The 22,953-nt window shown below is 36.6% G+C and overlaps 1 protein-coding gene across 29 annotated transcripts in view; it reads left to right on the forward strand.

The window, feature by feature from the left end:
- Positions 1–1,129: 1,129 nt before the first annotated feature.
- Positions 1,130–22,953, forward strand: part of LOC108708946 (target of Nesh-SH3) — a 198,040-nt gene continuing 176,216 nt past the window's right edge. For 22 of the 29 annotated variants that reach the window (XM_041584147.1, XM_041584164.1, XM_041584163.1 and 19 more), the window contains exon 1: positions 1,131–1,305. In XM_041584147.1, the coding sequence (XP_041440081.1) occupies positions 1,227–1,305 (79 nt within the window). In that variant the 5' untranslated portion in view covers positions 1,131–1,226. Of the gene's footprint in view, positions 1,306–22,953 lie in introns of all 29 variants that reach the window. The other 7 variants (XM_041584160.1, XM_041584157.1, XM_041584152.1 and 4 more) reach the window with 1 other exon arrangement.

Below are 22,953 nucleotides of genomic sequence, written 5' to 3' on the forward strand. Positions count from 1 at the left end.
TGTAGATTTGTTTCACAAGTATAAAAAATAGGTCAGCGCCTTGGTCAATGGAGAAAAACAAATAACAGAAAGAAATAACAAAAAGAAATATATATTGCCATTCTGTCCCCCAATACCTGAAGTGTTTCGCTGATCCAATCAGCTTCCTCAGAGGCAAGTTTAAAACTACTGTCTTGTAAGTAGGCATTTTACTCAGTCTTGGTGGAAGTATCTGCAGGAACCACAGATGCATGCTGAGAGGATTTAATGGTCATTTAAAGGGGAAGCACATCAGTTACCCTGTGTAAATACTCTTTCTGAATTTAAAGGGGAAGCAATCGGAAACAGCACTATTTCCCCATTCTAACACATGGTGAAAAAAAACTTTTCAAAACTACTACACTATATATTCCTTTTTGTTATTTCTTTCTGTTATTTGTTTTTCTCTGTTGCCAGAGGCGCTGACCCATTTTTTTATACCTGTTCTTAGATCTACCAGGCAGCTGTTATCTTGTGTTAGGGAGCTGCTATCTGTTACCTTCCCATTGTTCTGCTGGTGGAGGGGGGGGGGGATAATATCACTCCAACTTTCAATACAGCAGTAAAGAGTGACTGAAGTTTATCAGAGCACAAGTCACATTACTGGGGGCAGCTGGGAAACTGACAATATGTCTAGCCCCATGTCAGATTTCAAAATTAAATTAAAAAAAAATCAGTTTGCTCTTTTGAGAAATGGATTTCAATACAGAATTCTGCTGGAGCAGCGCTATTAACTGATGCGTTTTGAAAAAAACATTTTTCCCATGACATTAGCCCTTTAAAACCAGTGTTATATTTTAAACAACTTGTATAGCAGTACAGAAAAAATCAGGTTTGCATCACACTCCTTTTCAAATTTGTCACATACTCCTGTTTATGATGATCCACACACACCATAGTAGTTTGCACTTCCTAGGAAGCTATGTAAAAAGAAAACAAAAAAACACTGTATTCTTTCTATTCTGCTTTTCAGCACTACCTAGTAGCAACCAGAGAATGATTACATAAGCAACCTGATATTATTACAAATATGCAAATGAGAAGCAACATATTCAGAGACAGTGTGGGATGTCGTCATATCTCCTCCCACTAAAGCTCATGTCAAAGTTGCAGCCTCTGTCAGTGCAAGAGCAGAACTGCAAACTCAAGATACCTTGCAGCGTGTTACATCCCAGCATCTCTCATTGTGCTGGAGGATTGCAATCATCATGCTATCAACAATCTGGCTTCTGCTCTTCTGTGGGATTATTTCAGAACACCTTGCAAGTTCACAGAAATCGACAAAAGGCAAGTAGCATTCTTTTTCTGTATGAGTTTAGCTCCAGCACACTTCAAAGCTGAGTTCCTGCATTGAATTATTTTAAATGGGTGTATATAATATGCTTGCTTTAGGGCAGTGTGTGGGCATGGCAAGGTTTGTTCCAGTTCTGATAAAGCTTTCTTGCGCGTTGTATTTTTTTTTTTTTTTAATTAAGTTTCTCACCTAGTATTGTAACTTTCAAGAGTACAGTAGTTTAGTGTAACGACACATGCATTCAACACACATCTCTTGCATGTATGTTTCAGCTTTATAATATTTTATATGTGCAATCTTATTATGTAGTACAGTGTACAGGAGAAAAAAACTTTTGCAGAACACAGACACTCCCCCTTTCCTCGCTGGGCTCATCATTCTAAGTAATTTGGTTCTGGCATATCACTGCTCTGCTGCTCTAACAGCTGGTGTCAGATTCAAATATTTTTGGATCTACAGATGTTTGGATTTTACAAAAGCTGGCGTGCGTTTGCTTCCACAACCTGATAGCAATTTTTGTTTTTTTCCAATACCAACCATGACAGCTTTTTGGGGTTTGCTTTAGAAATATAGAAAATGGTAAACCTTTATACATCCACACCATCCCTTCAAATGTGGTCCCATATAATTAGGGTTATAGGGAATGTGAGTGAGACAACAAGCTGTGGGTTCCAGCTTCTGGGTGTGGGGTTTTAACATCAAATGTCCTTGTTAAAATTATATGTTATTTCATTGGGTGGGAACTGTTAGATGTTATCAACATTTAAATCAAAGATGTCAAATGTGGGTCCCTCAAGGTTTTCTTTGGAAACAGTCTACTGTTTCCAACAAATGAAGGCTGCTGGGTAATGCTGGTAGTTGTAGTTCAATAACTGCTCAAGGGCCAATTGCTGTCTTATGTATTTGTTTTTCAAAGCTGGACACAATTCCTGGGGGCTTCACATCCCTTACCCTGGCAGGCAGGACAATGACAGAATATGAAAAGGATTAGCAACACATGGTTTGCCATTATTGAACTAATTCCAAGTGCAAATAGGGATACATTATTAAACCCTGTACCTCCTCTGACATTAAGTACATTATGAAGTGTTTCTTTTTGCAAACATTAGAAGCAGGAATTTCTGACTGAAAAATGAAAGCTGAGCAAAGTCAATAAAGAACTTTGAGAGAGTAAACTTTGCACACAGAATAACAGAAGGAGGTGGGGGTACATTACACCACAGTAAAATGGTCATATTGTTAAAATTGGAAGCAAACTGTAATCGTGAAAAAAAAAAGGACAGCCTTCTTTCTTCATTGTTAACTCATTCATTGGAAGTCTGGCAGAACAGAATTGGAGGGAAATGCTCAAGGTAGTGATAAAAGTGTTTGGAATATAACATTATCCAGCTTTTCAGTTGTTCTCTGGAGATTGATTTTACAGCAGAAACCGCCTGTTTACATTGATGGTATAAAAAATGGCATAATAAATCTTTGTAGTAGTAATCACAATTTTTATTCTAGCCATTAACCCACAGTAAACAATTATATGTTTGCTTTCATTATTCTAATACTGCTCTCCAAGCTTTACATATCAAGAGACAATAATCTGACATACAGCATGTTTTTGACTTGTTGAACTGCTGATGTCATACAAAGAAGTCTGTGAAGTCTATGATGCCCAGGGGGAGCCTGGGGGCTTTTAAAATGCCTTATCGAGGTTCATCTACCCTCCAGCTTTACAGAATTGCATTAGACTATTAAAAGCTAAGTGCAGATAACTTACTGGATCTGCGACTACTTTGACATATAGTTGCTTATAATATATAAGTTGCAGATGAACCTCAATCCCAGTACAGGCTTCCATTTTAACCAAGGATTTATTATGCACAGTAATTTTCCCACATGTCTAACCTATGAATCTTTGAGTTGCATCTGGTTGCATTATGTTCACCACAAACCAGCTTCATTGTCAAGTCTATCCTCCATATGTCACTAATTTGTTATCAGGGGAAAGCTAACAACATCAGGATTCAGATATACATTCATCCGACCTGTTTCCTTTATATATACACAATTTTGAGAAATGTACTTTGTATGGCGTGGGGAAAATCTCTACAGTTGCATTAGAAGGCTGATTTGTTCATTTTTGAATTCAGGGATTTTCAAAATGCCTTTTTTTCTCAATCACTAGCATATTTATGTAAAATCTTAGAAACTTGATTGTGTTATGTCACTGAAGAAAACCTTGAGCATAACAATTATTAAGATCTTTTTTATTTATAAATCCCAAGAATTAAAGTTAAAAAAATCAAGCTTGAATTTGCGTTTATCTAAACATCCCCTTTTTATAGATATACAAAAGAAAAACAGCAATTTGATCAAGCAAGGCAATGTGAGACTAAGGATAAAATGGACAGCCCAGAAGTTTGTAATTTTGGAAGATAAGTCAGCATGATTTCCCAAACTATGCAGATGTTCTTGTTACTTGGAATTTATCTGTAACCATGCTAACTGTACAATTTTGGCAAATGAGAAAGCCTTAAGTCTGATGTTGCAAGCATGGTATGTTGTTTGCTGTGTAGCTTTGTCACATTAGTAAGTTGTTAATTTTGGGGAATCCCTGTACAGTCTCATTCGTCCTGTATATAAACATTTATACAAAAGGTGGCAGCACCCGCTTGTCAGATGCTAAATGTCAGATTTGGATTCTATTTAGAGTGCATTTAGAAGCAAGTTAATCTGCAGCGTTAATCTCTTTGGTGCCAGGGGCGTATCCAACACATTACTTAGATGGCTTTGCCTCTAGCCAGCTATTACTGAGAACAGCTCCACGTGCTACATTTTAACAGATGCTGTCTCACATACATCAGCTGTATAAGTGGAAGTTTCATCCCAGAACTGATAAAAAAAGCAGTTTCAGAATTCATGCTACAATATGATTTCTGACAAGCAATAATGTAATTAAATGAATACAACAATTAAAGCTGGCCAAACTTATAAGTAGGTTAATTGCCTATGTACTAGCCCTTCTAGGCTTGCTTGACCTGTATCTGTTCAAAAATCACATAAATTGGAAGGATTGTACTGGCGGAAGATCTTAAGTGGTAAGGATTGTACAGGCCATTCAACGTAATCCTCCCCTGAGTCTATCCCCTACAGTATGATCCGATCATGAACCCAGGGATCAAATTATTCGATTAGTCTGATTTGGTCACTGACTATTTCTTTATGTTTATACCCAGGTTAGGGCTATGTCACACCTGAATTAGAATATGTCTGCTCAGCACAAATCTGCCCTGCCTCTACATACAGCAATGGCATCCATCTGCCACTGAACAAATGGGGCAGATTTCCACCCTATAAATGCACACACAACATCTTCCCCATGTGCACAGTGATAGGTGCCACTGGGAACTAAAAAACATTATCAGTGTCTTTGTTGTTGCCAACATCTTCTTAACTATCTTTAATTTTTATTGTTTGCTTAACAAATTTTGAGCAAATACATTTGTCCATTTATCCATTGTAGAAAAACTTTTGAAACTATCACTGTTTGATAATTTAAGAGTGCAAATTAGGTACAGCTGGAAGTCCAATGCCCACTAAGACCTGACAATTTTGCATATGTTTAACAATGTCAAAGGTGAAAGGGTCTCCTGCTTAAGTCCTAAGGGGTGCTACTTTGCTTCTACGGTACTCCAATTCTTACTCCCATGGTTTTGGTAAACCCAGATGATTTCAGTAAAGCCAAATCAGGGATGTGGAATTTGAAGCAGGGAAGGGAGACATCACAAATATTAAAAGTGACATTGTATTTACAACCTTGTAAAAGGTTTTTTGACTTTTAAATTGAACAGTCTCTACTTAAAGAGTCCCTGTTATTTTGGGTTGCTGTTTGGAAACCCCTCAATATTTATAGTCACCAAAACATTTCAGTTATTATTTGAAATTGAAACTTGACATTCCTTCCATCCACAAAAAATGCAATCAAGGTTACAACCAAACAGATGTACTGTAAGCATGGAAGTGATACAAAATAATACTCAAAACCAGCATTTGAAAAATAATGAAGTATAGAGATGAGTGCAACAGAAATCCATGTCATAAGCTATTAACACCATATGTGGTCTGAGTGAAAACTTAGACCCCTGTCTTGGATTTGGTGTATCACTATGTGTACATTAATTGAAAATTAACAAACACACAAATCACTGAACTTGCAGTATAAAAAACGGGCAAAACTGAAGGCATTTCTTGGTGTTTTATGTTTTATAAAGTGTATTGTCATTTCAAAAGTTTTCATTTGGCCCTGATTAGGCATTTATTTAATTTGACTGATTTATTGTTCTTAGTAATCTTTGATGTAAATAAAATGTGTGTCCAAAGACTTCATATTGATCATCATGGTGGCTAACATGTTTTTTAAGGATTTTTTTACCATAAGTGTTAGATAATGTGCATTTTACTATACTGAGAAACCTATGAAGCATTAACGTTTTTTTAAAAATATCTACAGATATATTTCACAGACGTTTACATATACACTGATTTTATATATAATAGCAAAATATAAATAATTATTTAGAATTTATGTAAGTGTTGAAACTGTAAGAATTTAGAATACTATACTTGAGGAAGCTGTAATCCAAGAATTTTTACAACTAGCAAGAGCCTTCATGGAGCATGAATTGAGGTCAGATGTTACAGAAACACCTTTAAGGCATAATAAAAGAAAATGTTTATGTGCACAGAGCAAACAGTGTTACATTTACATATTTGTATTTACACTTTTCCACAGAACCTAAAAAGGGTGAACCTCTGGTTTTTTTTTTGGAGATTGCTTTCTGATAGCCCTGTAAGTGCCCCTATATTAAATTAGTATAATATAATATAGATATATATTATATATAGTACTATATTTTATTATTATTATTGCACAAAACTGTATTGCTGTACATGAATTACAAGTATCCTATTAATAAATGACTTGAAGGAAATATGAGGCTCAGCATGAGAATCTTTTTTCTGTTTTTTTTCGAAATTTATTACTCAGGCATGAATAAGATAGAGATGTTACTTTTATCGCATATGCATTACAATTGTCTAGCCCACTAAAGATGTACGTTTCACTTACTTCAGTGGGGCTTAGGGTTTTTAAGATGTTTGTTTTTTTCATACTTAGCTGTCCTGATAAAGATTCTTTTGAGTATCAATATGAATACAATAAAGATATGTTGATAAAGATGGGTGTACAGGGAAAATTGATGGAGAATATTGTACACAATATTGTTTTGCATTTACACAGATTATGCAGATGGTGGAATATTTGGCAGTGAGGAATGTTAACACACTGAACATAGACTGTACATGACAATTTACACCATATTCTTGTGTAAAACAGAGGATGACAAAGATATAATAAAGTCTCATCTTAGAGCCAGTGTATATGTGGAAAAGTCTGGTAAATCTGAAATTGTGCTTTGTACACTGCACAAATAAGTCCTACAGATTCTAACTACTAACTTCAACTGCTCTGGTAGTTCTAACAAACCCACTCACAAAAGACACATATAATAACATGTGACTTACACATTAGGCCTGTAAGACTGTATTTAATAACTCTTTTACATATTGACAGAGTAGTAATTCATCCTAGTCTATATGTTGCCATATCAAAGACAATCTACACTACCACGTAAATGATAAGCATCATCTAACTGTTACGTATGGTGTCCCAAACCCAGAACAAACCTCAAGGTCCTGGCCTCGGCTCACGCTTCTGCCTATAACCACCGCCTTTTGCTTCGGGGGGGGGGGAGCCCTCCTCTACTTGGATCCCGCCAAATCTTAAAGTGAGAGGACCAGGAAGAAAGTTCTGGGAACCAAACAATGAATGGGGAACTATGAGTGTGGTCGTTGAACAGGCTGGGTAAAAACCAATTGAACAGAGTGGTACTGAATCAGGAGGCAAGAGTGTAGTCAAGGTCACATGCCAGTCAAACACGCCAGTAGTGCAGTACAGAATTGTGATCCAAGAGAGTGGTCATAAACAGGCTAGAGTCAGGACAGGCATGGCCAACAACAGGTAATCACACTAAGAATTGTACTCAGGAGCTATTGGAAAAGAAACCTACGTTGGGCAATGAGTCCATGGATCAGATTGGCAACAGATGAAGCAAGCCATGCCTACTTGCAATTTCAAAGATAACAATAGGAGTGAACAAACACCACAACTGTCTGCCCACATAGAGCAGAGGCACTGCAGACAGCCAGAAAACACCAGGTCACTGCTTTAACTCCAGGCAGGATGTTACATTAACTTGATGAGCAAGACTTGTTTGTGTGAATAATATAACATTTTCCCTGTACACCTATAAATTGTTCATTCTCACCAACACAGCCCTTTCATTGCCAGTACTGTTTGTCATAATCCTCTGCTCATGTTTGAGTAAAATGTTGGTGCTTTATAAACTACCTGTGATAGTAAAACAAATAATCTAAGAGGGTTCAAATAATTTAGGAGGCAAATAGTCCATTTCCCAAAGACTCTAATGGGTAATTTCTTCCAGTTATTCACAAAATCTTCTATAAATAACCTCAGTTTATTAAATCAAATACACCTGTCTCGGCAGTGTAACTGTGAGCTTATAAATGGTTCACCCTTAAGTCCTTTGGTCTTCTCTATTACATATTCTTCTATTGGCAAACATGTAAGTTTTTTTCAGATCATTTCTAGGGTCAAATCGATGACCTTTCCATCCTTGACCTCTCACCTTCTGTCAAAACTCAGGCTAATGACCCTTCTTGATGTCTAAACATGGATTTCTGTACAGTTTGGAAAATAACTATGTTAACAACATTATTGCTTCCACTAATCATTTTGCTTATGTCAAAGCTTATTTTCTCTCATCTGCAATTTAGCATAAAGAGCCACTTTGTCCCAACCTTACTTTACTCTTTGGCTGCACATCCAAATATATATTGTTAAAGTACCAGTAGCATAGTAAAGTAAAATAAGCCATTACAAGTAGAAATGCAGTCATACACAGGTTGGTTATTATTAATTGATGTATGTCAAAATTAATGTGGGTAGGGTCTAGAAGAAGTGCTTTGGAATCAATCTCAGTGATGACATTATTCATTACAGCATAATTTAAGTAAAGAAATCTTAAAAACTTTATTGAATGGAAGTGAAACTACTGTTGGTTGCTTCCCGTCTTCTACATTAATCAGGGGAATTATAATGTTTTAACATATTTCAAAATCAAAAACGATTTCCACCCATATTTTCTGTACATAACTTTCTGTGCTCTTACAAAATAAACTTTTACTTATATCTCTTTAAAAAAGTACTTTTCTTGAACTAAAACATTTCTATTTATTCTACTTTCAAATTTGCCCATGAAAACACAGCATAGTATACTGTATATATATCATTCCTTCAGCTATGATCTTAACACTATTTATTAACTTAAAATTTGTGGCTAAGAAACGTATTCTGCATTCAGTTTGTGCTTGACCTACTATTGTTAATATGATGAAGTTGGTATAAGATCTGGGGAATATAGGATTCAGTTTTACACAGATGAGAACCATTAAAGAAGATGTTTTTCATCACTTAGCTATAAATAATAACAGGCCTGACACCTGCAGCTGTGTCTGCAGCTGAATGTTGTCTCATTATAGATTCAGGATTTGCTGGTGGTGCTGAAGCTTTCTCCAAGATTTTTATCTGAATGAGCAGAATGTGCCCTTAGTGGATTCACACTTTCAGTTTTTAGTGTCTTCAGTTGTAGCTGTGCTTGCATGTTTTAAAACTGCATTTAACTGGCTATTTTACAAGCGGAGTTGCCAACATACAAGTTATACTAGTACAATGCATATGTGTTTCATTTGAACATCAAGGACTTGGCTGCTGAGTGCCCAGATGAGCAGGGGCCCTTTCTACGTCAATTTAGTGGATCAAATAACAGCTACAGCTTTATTAAAAATAAATCAACATACTTAAATACCATTGCATGCCAAATTCTCGTGGGTACCTCCAAGTAGGCATCAATTGGTGCCCACGAAAAACAGGAGTCTCCTGCAGCTATCTGCAGTGCCATCTACTTTACTCACCATGCTTATAAACCACACCCTGGTTAGTGCTACAACTGACATCTACAGGTATGAGAATAACAACAGAGCAAATTCAAACATAACAAATTGTAAAAGTAGTGAAGTAAAACAAACAGTCCCTGATTGCTGACTTGCAGTCATGGCACAAAACCTACCAGGTAGGAAGGGGGTTGCAAATAAGACTTTTCAGTGTCTACAGCCAGACTAGCTGAATCTTGGCCAGCGGAGAAACGCACTCTGAGAATCTGCTGCTCTGCTGCTGCTGCTGTTTTGATCTACAGTATTCTGGAGCAGGCAGATGTGGGGGATATCCAAAAAAAAATGCTAGCGTTCACATTTCACAGTGGATATCCACCTCATCTGCCTGCACCCAGTCAGAGACAGTGATTCCGGGTGCAGGTAAATAAATCAGGATAGCAGCAGTGGAGGAACTGTGTTTCCACAGGTCGAGGTCTGCCTAGTCTGGTCCTAGCCTTAATGGTGGCAGGGCAGAAAAATTATTCATAGTCATATTGTTGTTATGTTTTGGGTAGCCGAGGATGAGGAGAGTATAACAGTGCTTTATTAGCAGAGTCATTACAGGCATTACACAACAGTAAGCTTTCACTTTTAAGCTACCAGGAAATTTCAAATTGTACAGTCATTGGGAAGTAACCAAGCACAGGGATTGGATCCTTTAAGTAACTGACCAGTTTCAGGGCAGGTGCAACAAGCGGATCTTTTGCAAAGTATTTTCAAGAAAATGTCCTTTGGTAGTATAGAAACAGCTGAACCTGTATCAAGCATCAGGTTAATGGACTGTCCCTTGTCAGCAGAAGCAGTATTGGCACTGACAGTGCATATAAACTTGTCTGGAATAAATGTGTCAGCTTTATCCACACTTAATACTGTGACATTTGTAGTAGTGACTTCATTAACATCTTTAGCAGAACTACAGCAGATCTTAGCAGTTGCGGCACCGTACCAATTTTGCAGGACATGTAACATGATTTGCAGTGTGTTGTGTTGAACCACAGCGAAAGCAATATTTTCTATTTGTATTTGCTGCATGGTTTTGCAGTGTAGGAGAATCCCTTTCCTTAGCACTGTATGTTGCCTGTGACTGTTCATTATTAGGCCACAGTGTTGAATTCACAATCTGTACATTCCCAGCAGTTCCCTGACTGAGAGTTTTATCCACTGCCAATGCTGTTTCAATTTGGCTAGCAACTGTATAAGCCTTTGCAAGGGTTAAATCCTGCTCTAGGAGCAGTCTCTCTCTAATGCGAGGTGAGTTTGTTTTTTCCACTATTTGGTCTCTTAGCATTTCATCTGTTAGATTCCCAAACTCACAGGTAACAACCAGCTCTCTCAAAGCTGCTACAAATTGTTCTGTGGATTCGCCATTACGTTGTCCACATTGGCGGAATTTATATCTTTCAGCAACCACATTTACTCTTGGCACGAAAAAGTTCTTTATAGCAGTAAGAGCAGTTTCATAAGTATCATCAGCTAATGGTAATGTATAGAATATACTCTGTCCCTCTACTCCCAGGCAGTGAAAGTAAAGCACGCTTTCTAGCAGCAGAAATCTCCCCTTGGTCAGCAGCAATAATGTAATTTTCAAACATACGGATCCAAGCAGTAAAAGGTATGGTAGGCTCACCAGGGTTTGGAAGAAAAGGTGCAGGCTGCTGCAGAGGTAGAAGAGCCATCCTTGACGCCATTTGCTATGTTTTGGGTAGCCGAGGATGAGGAGAGTATAACAGTGCTTTATTAGCAGAGTCATGCAGGCATTACACAGCAGTAAGCTTTCACTTTCACTTTTAAGCTACCAGGAAGTATGCACAGTATGTCTGAACACAGTGACATCTACAGGCTATTTGTATAAACACCACAATTGTTCAATCTAATTCCATGGATAAAGACTGCGTTTCGGGAGTTTTACAGTGCACAAAGTTCCATAATATGTCTGAGAAAAGTGCCTGAAATGCAATACAGACAACAAAATGAAATATGAAGGGTTATTGATTTCTAGATGATATGAAGCTTTTTGTTACTATATGGTTATCTCAAGGCAGTATCTAACTTATCAGTGACTTCTTAATGTAGGTCATTTGTGTTAGGAGTTGATAGAGTAAAACACAACTGTTACCAGGCTGGGAGAAAGGGGGATTTTTGCTGAAATAGGGTTTGGCAACAAAAAAAAAGTTTTTTCCCCAATGCTTTTTTCCCTTACTTCTATACTATATGTCGTGTGAACTTGGATTGAGCCTTTATATTACATTCATTATTAGCACTAGGAAAATAAAGCAGAACTTTAAACTTTAAAAAGCAAAAAAAGTTTGTTTTGCCATAGGATTGAGGCTTCTGTTGTAAACATAGTTTGGTTACTCTGTATGTATCGTGGCTTTGTCTACTGACATAATTCTGGATGAATCTGTAATATGTTATAACTGAATAATTGAAGGAAAAACACATTTAGATCAGTTTGTAGGTGCAATTGTACCATCGAACCCCTGGAAGTGACACCACTGGAGGCACTGAATGATAAGCAGTTCAATATATGTTTATGAAAAATGTTCCTAAAGTTTAAAGGGGACCTAAAATAATTTTGCTGTTGGACCCTGCAACTTCTAGTTATGCCAATGGAAGAACTTCTAACTGTTTCTATGCTTCCTCTCCTAATGAATAGCATATTGTTTTGTTTCCAGTCCCATTCTCTTTCTTCCTGCAGATTTTGCATAAGGCCCATATTATTATTATATTATTATTATATTATATATAATTATATTATTATATTATTGTTATATATATATAGCTCCTTCTCTTTTAGACAGAGAAAATAATATTTTGCAATGTTTACAAATAAAGCAAAAAAACCCCAAAAGCTACAAAACTTAATAAAAACAGTAACCACTTTGAATACAAAAAAAGATTTGCTGTTAAAAATTCATCATTTTTTTGTAAAGCATATCCTTAGTACTCTACAGTTTGTATCACCTTTTTCAGATGTGCTAGGCCTGCAATAATGGAGGTAAAATATATTATAACTAAGACGTTGTTGAAAGGATGGAGTATACATCGCTTGTTTCCACTCATCAACAGAAAAATGTTCCTTCCCTTGCAGCTATCTCAGCTGGCATGTTTAAACCTGCCCTCTTAAACAGAGAGCAAAAGAGGGCAACATCTAGGCCTCGGTGACATTCTGGAGAGCTTACAGGGCTCTGCATATTCTATAATTAGAACAGATGCATCATACTTGTCATTTAACCAAAACATAGAAGATCAAAAGGGACTGGGTTCAGATATGCACGTCTTGATATTATAGCTTTTATTTGTTGGTGCACATTCTGCCTTCATTTACACCGTAATATTCTACTTGCATGCTTTTCCAGCTGCATGTACTACACATTATTTTCACATGCTGACACATCCCCATACATTGCTCTGAGGATGTTTTCTCATATAGAGCAACCACAAATGAGAGAATTGACTGTTGGTAACATTTCCACAAGTTCCCTTGTGGTGCAACCAATGTCTTTCACTATTTTCCAGACTCTGATCGGCCTTTAGAATGCTCTTATCTCTGTAATGAAATTGCTGATTTTTATTCTTGAAACTTGCTTGACAACACATGCCAAGGAAGGAAAAGCAGAAAAACAGAATTGCTATGATTAGATTTGGCATAAGGAAGAAAGAAAACAATTGTGGTCTTTTGTTGCTCTAGTTAGAACTACAAATCCCAGCATCCCCTGATAGACAGTAATGCTTATCTTTTTTTTTTAAATTTGACATTTTTATTGAGTTACTTCAATACAGTATAGAATACAGAACGTAGTTCAACAAGAAGATATCAGCCTATGTAACAACATGGAAAGTATCTACGCAGCAGATCAAAAAATGTAGTATCCACATAAGAACTATTATCATGAAAGTGCCAAAGTGACTGTATCTTTAATTAAAATGGGAGGGAGGGAGAAAAGAATAAGAATAAGGGGAGAAGAAAATAGAAAGATAAGGAGAAAAGTGTCAGGAATAGTAATGCGTTCAACCATTTACGTACATCTAAGTTAAGGCATCGCGTCCTACACAGTCTATGTGCAGTACCTCACATTGCAATATTTGTCCCCATCTGAAGCATTTCCACGTGTCGGGTCCAGGGATGCCACTCCAGCTCCTCCTCATAACTCCTGTCCAAAAGTCTGGCTCGTATGGATTCCATCGCTCTGATCCAATTCACTTTCGTGATAAGTGTTTGCATTCCCGGGATTTGTGACTTTTTCCAACTAGCTGCTAGTAATGATCTTGCTGCTGTTAGAATATGCGTGGCCAACTTGCGTGAACTTTTTGAGTGTATTGCTGGGATTCTCATGCCTAAAAGAAAGGTGTGTGGGGAGGCTCGTATAGTGAGATGGAAGACCTCGGAGAGCAGAGTGGCTACCTTCCCCCAAAATTCCTGGGCAATTGTGCACGTCCACCAAGTGTGTAAGAATGATCCCCGTTCCCCACAACCTCTGAAACATTTAGCATGGTCGGGATTGCCGCTAAGTTTACTTATGCGTAACGGGGTGTAGTACCACCGAAATATAATCGTATATGCTCTTTCAGCAGAGACTGCGCATATGAATGTCTTCTTGGTCATATCCCATATGTATAGTAATGCTTATCTTAAACACATAACTAATGAAAACTGACCTGCCTGAATTTCAGAGGATCAACTAGAAGTAATTAAATATATTGTTCTGCTCCAGGCCTGGTCATGTTTTTAAAGAATAGAATGTGATATAAGTATATCTAATATGTTATATGTATTGATATCCCATACACAGTTATTTTCTAACGTGTCTGCTCCTCACAGGATCTCACCAAAATCTAATATTACAGGGACCTACCACATTTGCAAATTCTGCTGTTTATACTGGTTTTATATTGAATTAATATGCTGAAACTAATGTACACTTGACTTCTTTTTTTTTTTTTTTCATGATGTGGAAATTACTTTTTTATTTACACTGTTCCTGAACCCATCAAAAGCATTGTGTTTAGTAGCCTCTTGGTAAGAAAGTGAAGACTCAACAGGATAATAGCTTCCAGCAATAGATGCATGCAGAACATGTGAATTCTCATAAACCTGGAAGTGCTAAGCAGGTTGAGCGCCAGTTATTGCTATAGCTCACATATGCTGTTGCTTCATATGTCTTGTGAGACAGCACATCATCTAATGGCTTCCACCCCTCTATTAAAGAGGGAGATGCAAGTTATAAAGTACAAATGTGTACATTACTGTGTACTAGATAAGTATTAACTTAAGCTCCTTTACTCAAAGTTTCCCTCTAAGAAGTACACAGAAAGAGTATCTCAATATCTCAATATGTAAGACAAATTCATGCTTGAAATACATATTGTTATTTGGGATTGGAAGCTAATATTTGTCCTTGACACACCTAACTTTTAATATTATTGTTATAAAGAACATACAATAATGCAAAACTATATATATATATATATATATATATATATATATATATATATATATATATATATATATATATATAATATTATATAAGTGTTTTTCTTTTTGACATTATTAACTTTAAATATTTTGTAATCTCCTCTAGAAAAATTGTGATCCAATGGCAGAAATTGACAGATGTAGCCTCGCCATATGACCATGAAAAGGATAGAAGCATATCATATTCATTATTCTATATTATAAGCCACTTTGTGCAATTGCCTGTATTGCCTGTTGTGTTTTTATCTTCAACAATACTAGTGTATGCCACAGGTAGAGTGTTTGCTATTCAGGGAACAGAAAGTGTCCGCTAGTGGACAAGGGTGTTAAGATTATGACAGTAACCCTCTAAAAGTATTGGTATTCTCAAAAAAAGGTGGACCTTGCTGTCATGTTAATGGAAGAACTTTGCATCATCCATAAAGGAACGTAACTTAACTCCACCAAACATTTTATTGCTTGTTGTCTTATGAAATATTCAGATAGGAGACAGAGCAAGCTCTGAATGGAGGGAGGGGCACCGCTATCTCATTTCAATAAAAGTGGAGGTTCTCAAATTGTGAGGCTGGACCCTTTGATAGCATTGCACCTTACTGGCATTCCTGGATTGGTAAAAGCGTGATTTTTTTTTTTTATAAAGCAAAATCACAAGACATACTTTTACATGTTTCCATGGAGCAGATATTACAGTGATTATGGTATCAAACATAAACATTTCAATAACAATTTAAACATTCAGCTCAGTTATGGTGAATAGCATGGGGGGGGGGTAGATCCTATGATGGTTAATTCAGATAAGAGGTCAGCAATCTGTTAGTTTGGTGACTTCTGGGAGGTGGGTAAAAGCGTGATTTAATGTAAATTCTTTGTTGCTATCTTTGATTGCTATGTTTTTGGAGTTTTACAGGGTAATGTTGTGATACTAAAATCTACAATTAATATAGATATTGGTATATATAGTGTATATATATATATATGAATGTAAAAATCGGTCTGTCTATGTATGTTTGTATATGTGCACTAAGGTTCAGTCATTGGCCTTTCTTCAACCCAAATTAACTATATACTGTAAGTATTTTTCTCTGTTCTTCTAAATGTAACTATATAACTATGCCATAAAATCTACAGAAGCAGCAGTGTAAAGCATTCTGTTACTTAAATGATAAGTATCAGTAACAGGTATAAAATATGTGAGTATAAGCACAATTAGGGGCCGATTCACTAACTTCGAGTGAACGATTTGAAGTAAAAAAACGTAGAATTTCGAAGTATTTTTTGGGCTACTTCGACCATCGAATGGGCTACTACGACCTTCGACTACGACTATGACTTCAAATCGAAGGATTCGAACTAAAAATCGTTCAACCATTCTTAGGGTCGAAGTACTGTCTCTTTAAGAAAAAACTTCGACCCCCTAGTTCGCCATCTAAAAGCTACCAAACTCAATGTTAGCCTATGGGGAAGGTCCCCATAGGCTTGGCTAACTTTTTTTGATAGAAGGATATTCCTTCGATCGTTGGATTAAAATCCTTCGAATCGTTCGATTCGAGGGATTTTATCGTTCGATCTAAGGAATAATCCTTCGATCGTTCGATCACACTATTTGCGCTAAAATCCTTCGAATTCGATATTCGAAGTCGAAGGATTTTAATTCCCAGTCGAATATCGAGGGTTAATTAACCCTCGATATTCAACCCTTAGTGAATCGGCCCCTTAGGGTTGCCATCTGTCCTGTTTTGACTTGGACAACCTGGAATTCAGAAGGGCTGCCCAGCACAAAACTGCCTGGCAGGTTTTCCAAATTAGGAAAAGTGGTCAGTACTATCCTTGTTTGACATAGCAATAGGCCTATCTCCAGGTCATAGCCGCACCCACTACAGTATGCACCCCTTCCAGAGACATCATGCTACCCTACCTGTGATGTCACGGGGCAGGGCACATAAACACCCCTTGTCCAGGCTGCTACTACAGGAAAGGTGGCAACCCTATGCACAATATTATTTTTAGTCACCTTAGAGGTTGTGAGAGGTTTTTAAATGTACTTATAATCACTTTCCTTAACTTGAGACTTTACAAAAGCATTGTATATTGGCTATATATTGTAAATAGCTGTTTCTGAAAATGGCATTTTGAGCCTAAATGACCTAAAGCAAACAAACCTCTTTAAATCCAAATAATACTCCAGTATTAGATTTGTAAGTAAGATATGAAATTTTACATTTTTACTTTTTTTTACGATTACAAACATCTTCCAAAGAACAACTCGTCAACACTATTAAAAAAACTCTGTATGTCATAGAATCATTAGTGATAAAACATTTACTTGTAAACCAGCTGGGAAAGTCAATTGGTTAAGCAATAAACTTGTCAAGTATTGCCAAAATTGTACGCTCAAGCCTGCTGTACAAGCATGCCAAACTAGCATGTTTTGAATTATAAGCAATGGAAAGAGTGATCTTTTTAATAAAGATTTATTCACAACAAATTGACACATTATTTTGCAAAGCAGCCTGTTACTTGTAGCTCAGAGGTTGAAGTAGTTCAATATTGAGGCACTCACTTTTGACCAGCCAATCATGCATCCAGATGGAAGCTTGCCTGGGTGTAGTCTATGCTTGCATAAGCCATACACCATGGGATATACTGTATGTATGCATTTAAATACCACCACAAATGTACACAATGTTTTAGAAGGCACAAACACAAACAGGGGTAGGGTTTTGTAATTTGAGTAAATTCTTCCAATATAAAGTAATTTTTCCATCATCTATGGAAATTCTCTCACAGGGCTTACCGAGAAACTCATCTTATTTATTCCCTTACCCTTCTATTATTGCATGTTGCATGGCAAGGAAGGTTTATTAAAAGAATGGCAACCAATTCCTGCAAATCTGCTTCTCAATTTAAGTCACAAAGTGCCACAGATCATGCTTCAGTGTCTAAATGTCATCAACTTAAAGAGCCTTTTTGTATGGTATTAACAGCTTGCCAAAAAATGACTACATCAGTAAAGACCCCACATTCAGAGCCATGTGCATGGCACTTGTATGCAGCAGAGTACAACTGAGGTGAAACATACATAACTCAAGAACAGAAAAACACATCTACAACCCATTCCAGTGACTATGATTTTATACGCATTCTATCCATAAACTGTCAGAAACATTTCATCTATCTAAGTAAAAGTAGCAAAAAATACTTAAATGACCAATAATATTTTGTAGGGTGTTTCTGTTTCTATAGGGTGTTTCTATAATCGGACTTCAATTCCACAACAAACATAAATGTAATGTTGATTAAAACTTCACACCCATAGCACAAGTCTAGTCTAGCACTAGTGAATCTTTTCTTAACAAATATATATTATATTCATAGAGGAATGCTATGTTCTTCTACATGTTTGCTGTATCTCAGCCAAGTGGCATAATTTCAAATGAGTAAGATACAAGTGATAAAACATTTCTTATTTAAAGGTTGGGTCATCAGAACAACAGCAAATATATATATATATATATATATATATATATATATATAATTGGCAAATAAACCGCACAACCAGGTCTTGCATAGAGTGTAAAAATCACAAACTTATTTATTTATCGACGTTTCGGCTCCAAACTTAAGCCGTCTTCAGGCTTAAGTTTGGAGCCGAAACGTCGATAAATAAATAAGTTTGTGATTTTTACACTCTATGCAAGACCTGGTTGTGCGGTTTATTTGCCAATTTGATATTAATTATTTAACCAGCACCTAGGCATTGATTTTGACTTGGGAGTGCTCCAGTTTATGCTCTTTGTATATATATATATATATATATATATATATATATATATATATATATATATATATATATATACACACACACACACACACACACATACATAATATGAAGTCAATACACATTTGATTGCTTTTAACCCAGTATAGGGGTTGTAGTGGTATTTTGGTATGATGTTTATTTATACTTGATTTTATATACATTTTATCTACACTGCTTCATTTATGTGATAAATAAATCTGGTTTTACCAGATCAGTTATTCACAACCATGACCATACTCATAGGGGGTTATTTATCAAGCTCCGAATTTATCTCAGTATTTCTAAGATAAAAATCCAACCAATTTTGGGGGAAATTCACTAACCGGCGAAAATTTGCCAGCACTGGCTTCGCGCACAGCGCAACACTTCACGAAGATCCGAAGTTGCGCACATGGTACCGAACACTGGCGAATTTACGCCAGCGAAATTACGCTCAGCAGTTCGAAGTTACGCTAGCGTTGGCTAATTAGCATACGACGTGCAGTTAAAGTACAATGGCCGTATATGCTGCAGCAAATACATTACACTACACAAGGCCAGGGAACCTTAATACAATTATATAAAGTTGTTATAATGCCCTATACATGTGCCTACAGTATAGGTGTCATATGTTAGCAAATGTAGGGGGGGAAGGAGGGTACCCCAAAAAAAATTCATGATCTTTTTCAATCTATCACCCTTTAAATAGGAAAATACCCCAACGTTTTTTGGGACTTAGAAAAATGTTCAACTTTTTTTGAGGAACTCCTATCTACTCTATTGCACTTCGCCTGGTCTGAGGTGGTGAAGGCAAGTCTGGCGATAGAGGTAACGGTCAGTAAAATAAAAAACTTGTGAATTTGCGTAGTAACACTCTTTCGCCAGACCGAAAATTCGCCTGGCGTTAGAGTGCGAAGTTGCGCTAGAGTCTATCTCCTTGGCGAAATTACGCCAGCTACCGTTAGTAAATTGGCGAAGTGCTGAAATGACATCACGCTGGCGAATTTTCTCCAGCGTCAGCCACTTGGCCCTTTAGTAAATTTCCCCCTTTGAATTCCCGAATGGACCTTATTTATTGTTCAAAAAAAAAAAATAGATGTGGGCAAACTTCGGACCTTTGCCTGAATAGTCTGAATTTTTCAAACTTTTCAGCACAAATCACAAATTTTTCGTGGTTTTCTGACTTTGACCCAAAATCCCCAACATCATCGGATATCGGTACTGACAGCAGTGCAGACAGTGGGACCTTCCCCATTGACTAATACAGGCAGGGTCGGACTGGGGGGACCGGGGCCCACCGGGACTGTTGCCGAGGGCCCCCCTCCGGCCACCCGTCCCCCCACTGTGACGCGCCGGCTCAGCAAGGAAGCCGCTCGGTGCGCATGCGCAACAGCGCCGCTTGGCGCGCATGCGCAGGCAGCGCTGCTCAGCGCCGATAATTTTTATTTATTTTTTTTAAATATAAATATTTAGAGAGGGGTTCTGGCCCGGCCAGTCCGACACTGAATACAGGACCCCGAGAGCTTTGAGATGACGGGTTTTTGAAGTCTGAGTTTTGATACCATCAGACTTTAATTCCCAAAAATTCAGGTTTTTTTTCATTTCTGGTATTCAGAGCCTAATAAATAACTGCCATAATGATCAGAGGTTTCCATTGATTGTTCAGTTTGCACTGAATCCTACTAAATACTATAAGTATGCAAATACAAATAATATAAATCTCAGTCTCTAGTTTGTAAGGCTTGGAGACTTTGCTATTGCAACTAGCCTTAATGAAAATGACATTTTTAACTATTGATTGTCACATGACTAATGTCAACCCTGAATTGTTTGTTTAACGTGGGCATACAATGTAAATACATCAAACCATTAAAATCAAGTTAAATTAGTTATGCACATACAGGGGAATGTAATAAAAATTGCTAACGGAAAAACTATTCGCAATGCGAAAAGTTATGCCTTTGCGCGAACAAATTTTGCTTTGTGCGAATTTAATATAGCTTTTGCGAGCCCGGAAACTGTTTAGCGACCACTTCCGACAGTGAAAGACCGTTTGCGAATTTTATAGTTTGCGCCAATGCGCAGTCAATGTAATAAAACTTCTTACTGAAAAAGTCATTATGTTTGCTCCAAAAGATTACGACACCTTCAAGCACTTCTTATGAGTGCGAAATTAAAATTCATAATGCGCAATTAAAATTCGCAATGCAATAACAGTTTAAGGAACAATATTACATTGCGAGATGTGTATTTTTAGTCTTATTGGTGTGAATTGTTTTGCTCTTTGCGACTTTTATTACATTCCCCTGATAGTTTATTAAAAGTACTCATACCATCACAAAAATTAAAAATAGTATAAATGTTGATATACAAACATTTGATCACAAACAACGACATAGTAAAACATGCTACAGTATAAAACAATAACTTCAGATAGTTGGCTAACCTTTTATGCTGTTTCCTTCTCTTCTGGATACTGGCACTATTTACTATTGTGGGAACTTGATACTCATATCGCTACATGATAACCTATGTTTATCCTAAACTCTTTGGGGCAGATTCATTAAGGGTCGAATTTCGAAGTTAAAAATACTTCGAAATTCGACCCTCGAATTGAAATCCTTCGACTTCGAATATCGAAGTCGAAGGATTTAGCGCTAATCCTGCGATCGATCGATCGAAGGATTTTTCGTTCGATCGAACGATTAAATCCTTCGAATCGAACGATTCGAACGATTTTAATCCAACGATCGAAGGAAAATCCTTCGATCAAAAAAAGGTTAGCAAACCTATGGGGACCTTCCCCATAGGCTAACATTGACTTCGGTAGGTTTTATCTGCCGAAGTAGGGGGTCGAAGTTTTTTTTAAAGGGAAAGTACTTCGACTATCGAATGGTCGAATAGTCGAACGATTTTTACTTCGATTCGTTCGATTTCGTTCGAATTCGAACGAATTTAACCAATTCGATGGTCGAAGTACCCAAAAAATACTTCGAAATTCGAATTTTTTTCATTCGAATCCTTCACTCGAAGTTAGTGAATCTGCCCCTTTATGTTGCCATTTTGTGCTATTACAATAATCTGTATTTTGCACAGTTTTATAGGGATGATCTGGTAGCCTTATACATAAATAGAAAATAAAAACATATTGTATTTCGCAAAACTCCATGACTATTAATCAATCTAAGTTTTAAAAAAAAATTTCATTTAAAAATCTCAAACTGAGGGTGAGACCAAAATAAATGTTACTTAAGGTAATTCATTGCTCAAGGTCAGCAAAAATTTTAACAAAACATTTATTACAATGTTTGTTTTGTTAAGCTTACAGTAAACTTAATTACTTTTATGTGCACACTACAATAGAATTCCAACAATATAAGATTTTTGCTTCACTTGACACGAACATTTGTTCAAAAGAAACAAGAACACATTTGATGCACTGGCGTTGTGCCCAATTTAGTTTGCGGCTGTGGTGACACCACAGTGACAAAAATATTTACAGCTCAAAAATGTGCCAACCAATCTCCGGAAATATGTTTATGATTATAGTTAATTAATTTAAATTATTTCAACAAAGTCTGGATGTATTGGAAGTCTTGTATTGCCAGCACTAGGAACATCTGTCAAACAAATGTTTCAAATATAGTTTACCAAGCATATTCCTTTGTAAACCAATACAGTCACATGCCTGAATTTTGGAACTTCCAAGATATATTTTTTATACTAAACATTGTTGTCTTATGGGTATGTTTATATAGTAGTGTAATTAATACAGGTTTGGGATCCATTATCCAGAAACCCGATATTCAGAAAGCTCCAAAATTACACCAAAAGGCCATCTCCAATTTTAAAAAAATATTATTTATTTTTCTTTGTAATAATAAAACAATATCTTGTGCTTAATCCAACCAAGGTTATAATTAACCCTTGATGGAAGCTGAACCAGCCTTTTGGGTTTGTTTTATATTTACATGATTTTCATGATTTAATATGAAGATCCAAACAACAGAAAGATCCATTATCCAGAATAGCCCAAGTCCCAAGCATTCTGGATAACGGGTCCCATACCTGTATATAGTCTTCATATCTTAATACATGCTATTCATGAAATTTGCAAGATGTTTAAGAAACACAGACATTTGTGTAAAAATTTTTACACCTCCAAAAATTAGTAAAAAGCATTGTAAACAAATGGAGTATGGCGCTACATTCCTAATGTGTAAATTATCCCCATGCATCACAGAAGTA

Source organism: Xenopus laevis, chromosome 2S (assembly GCF_017654675.1).
Source record: "Xenopus laevis strain J_2021 chromosome 2S, Xenopus_laevis_v10.1, whole genome shotgun sequence".
Classification (NCBI taxonomy): Eukaryota; Metazoa; Chordata; class Amphibia; order Anura; family Pipidae; genus Xenopus; species Xenopus laevis.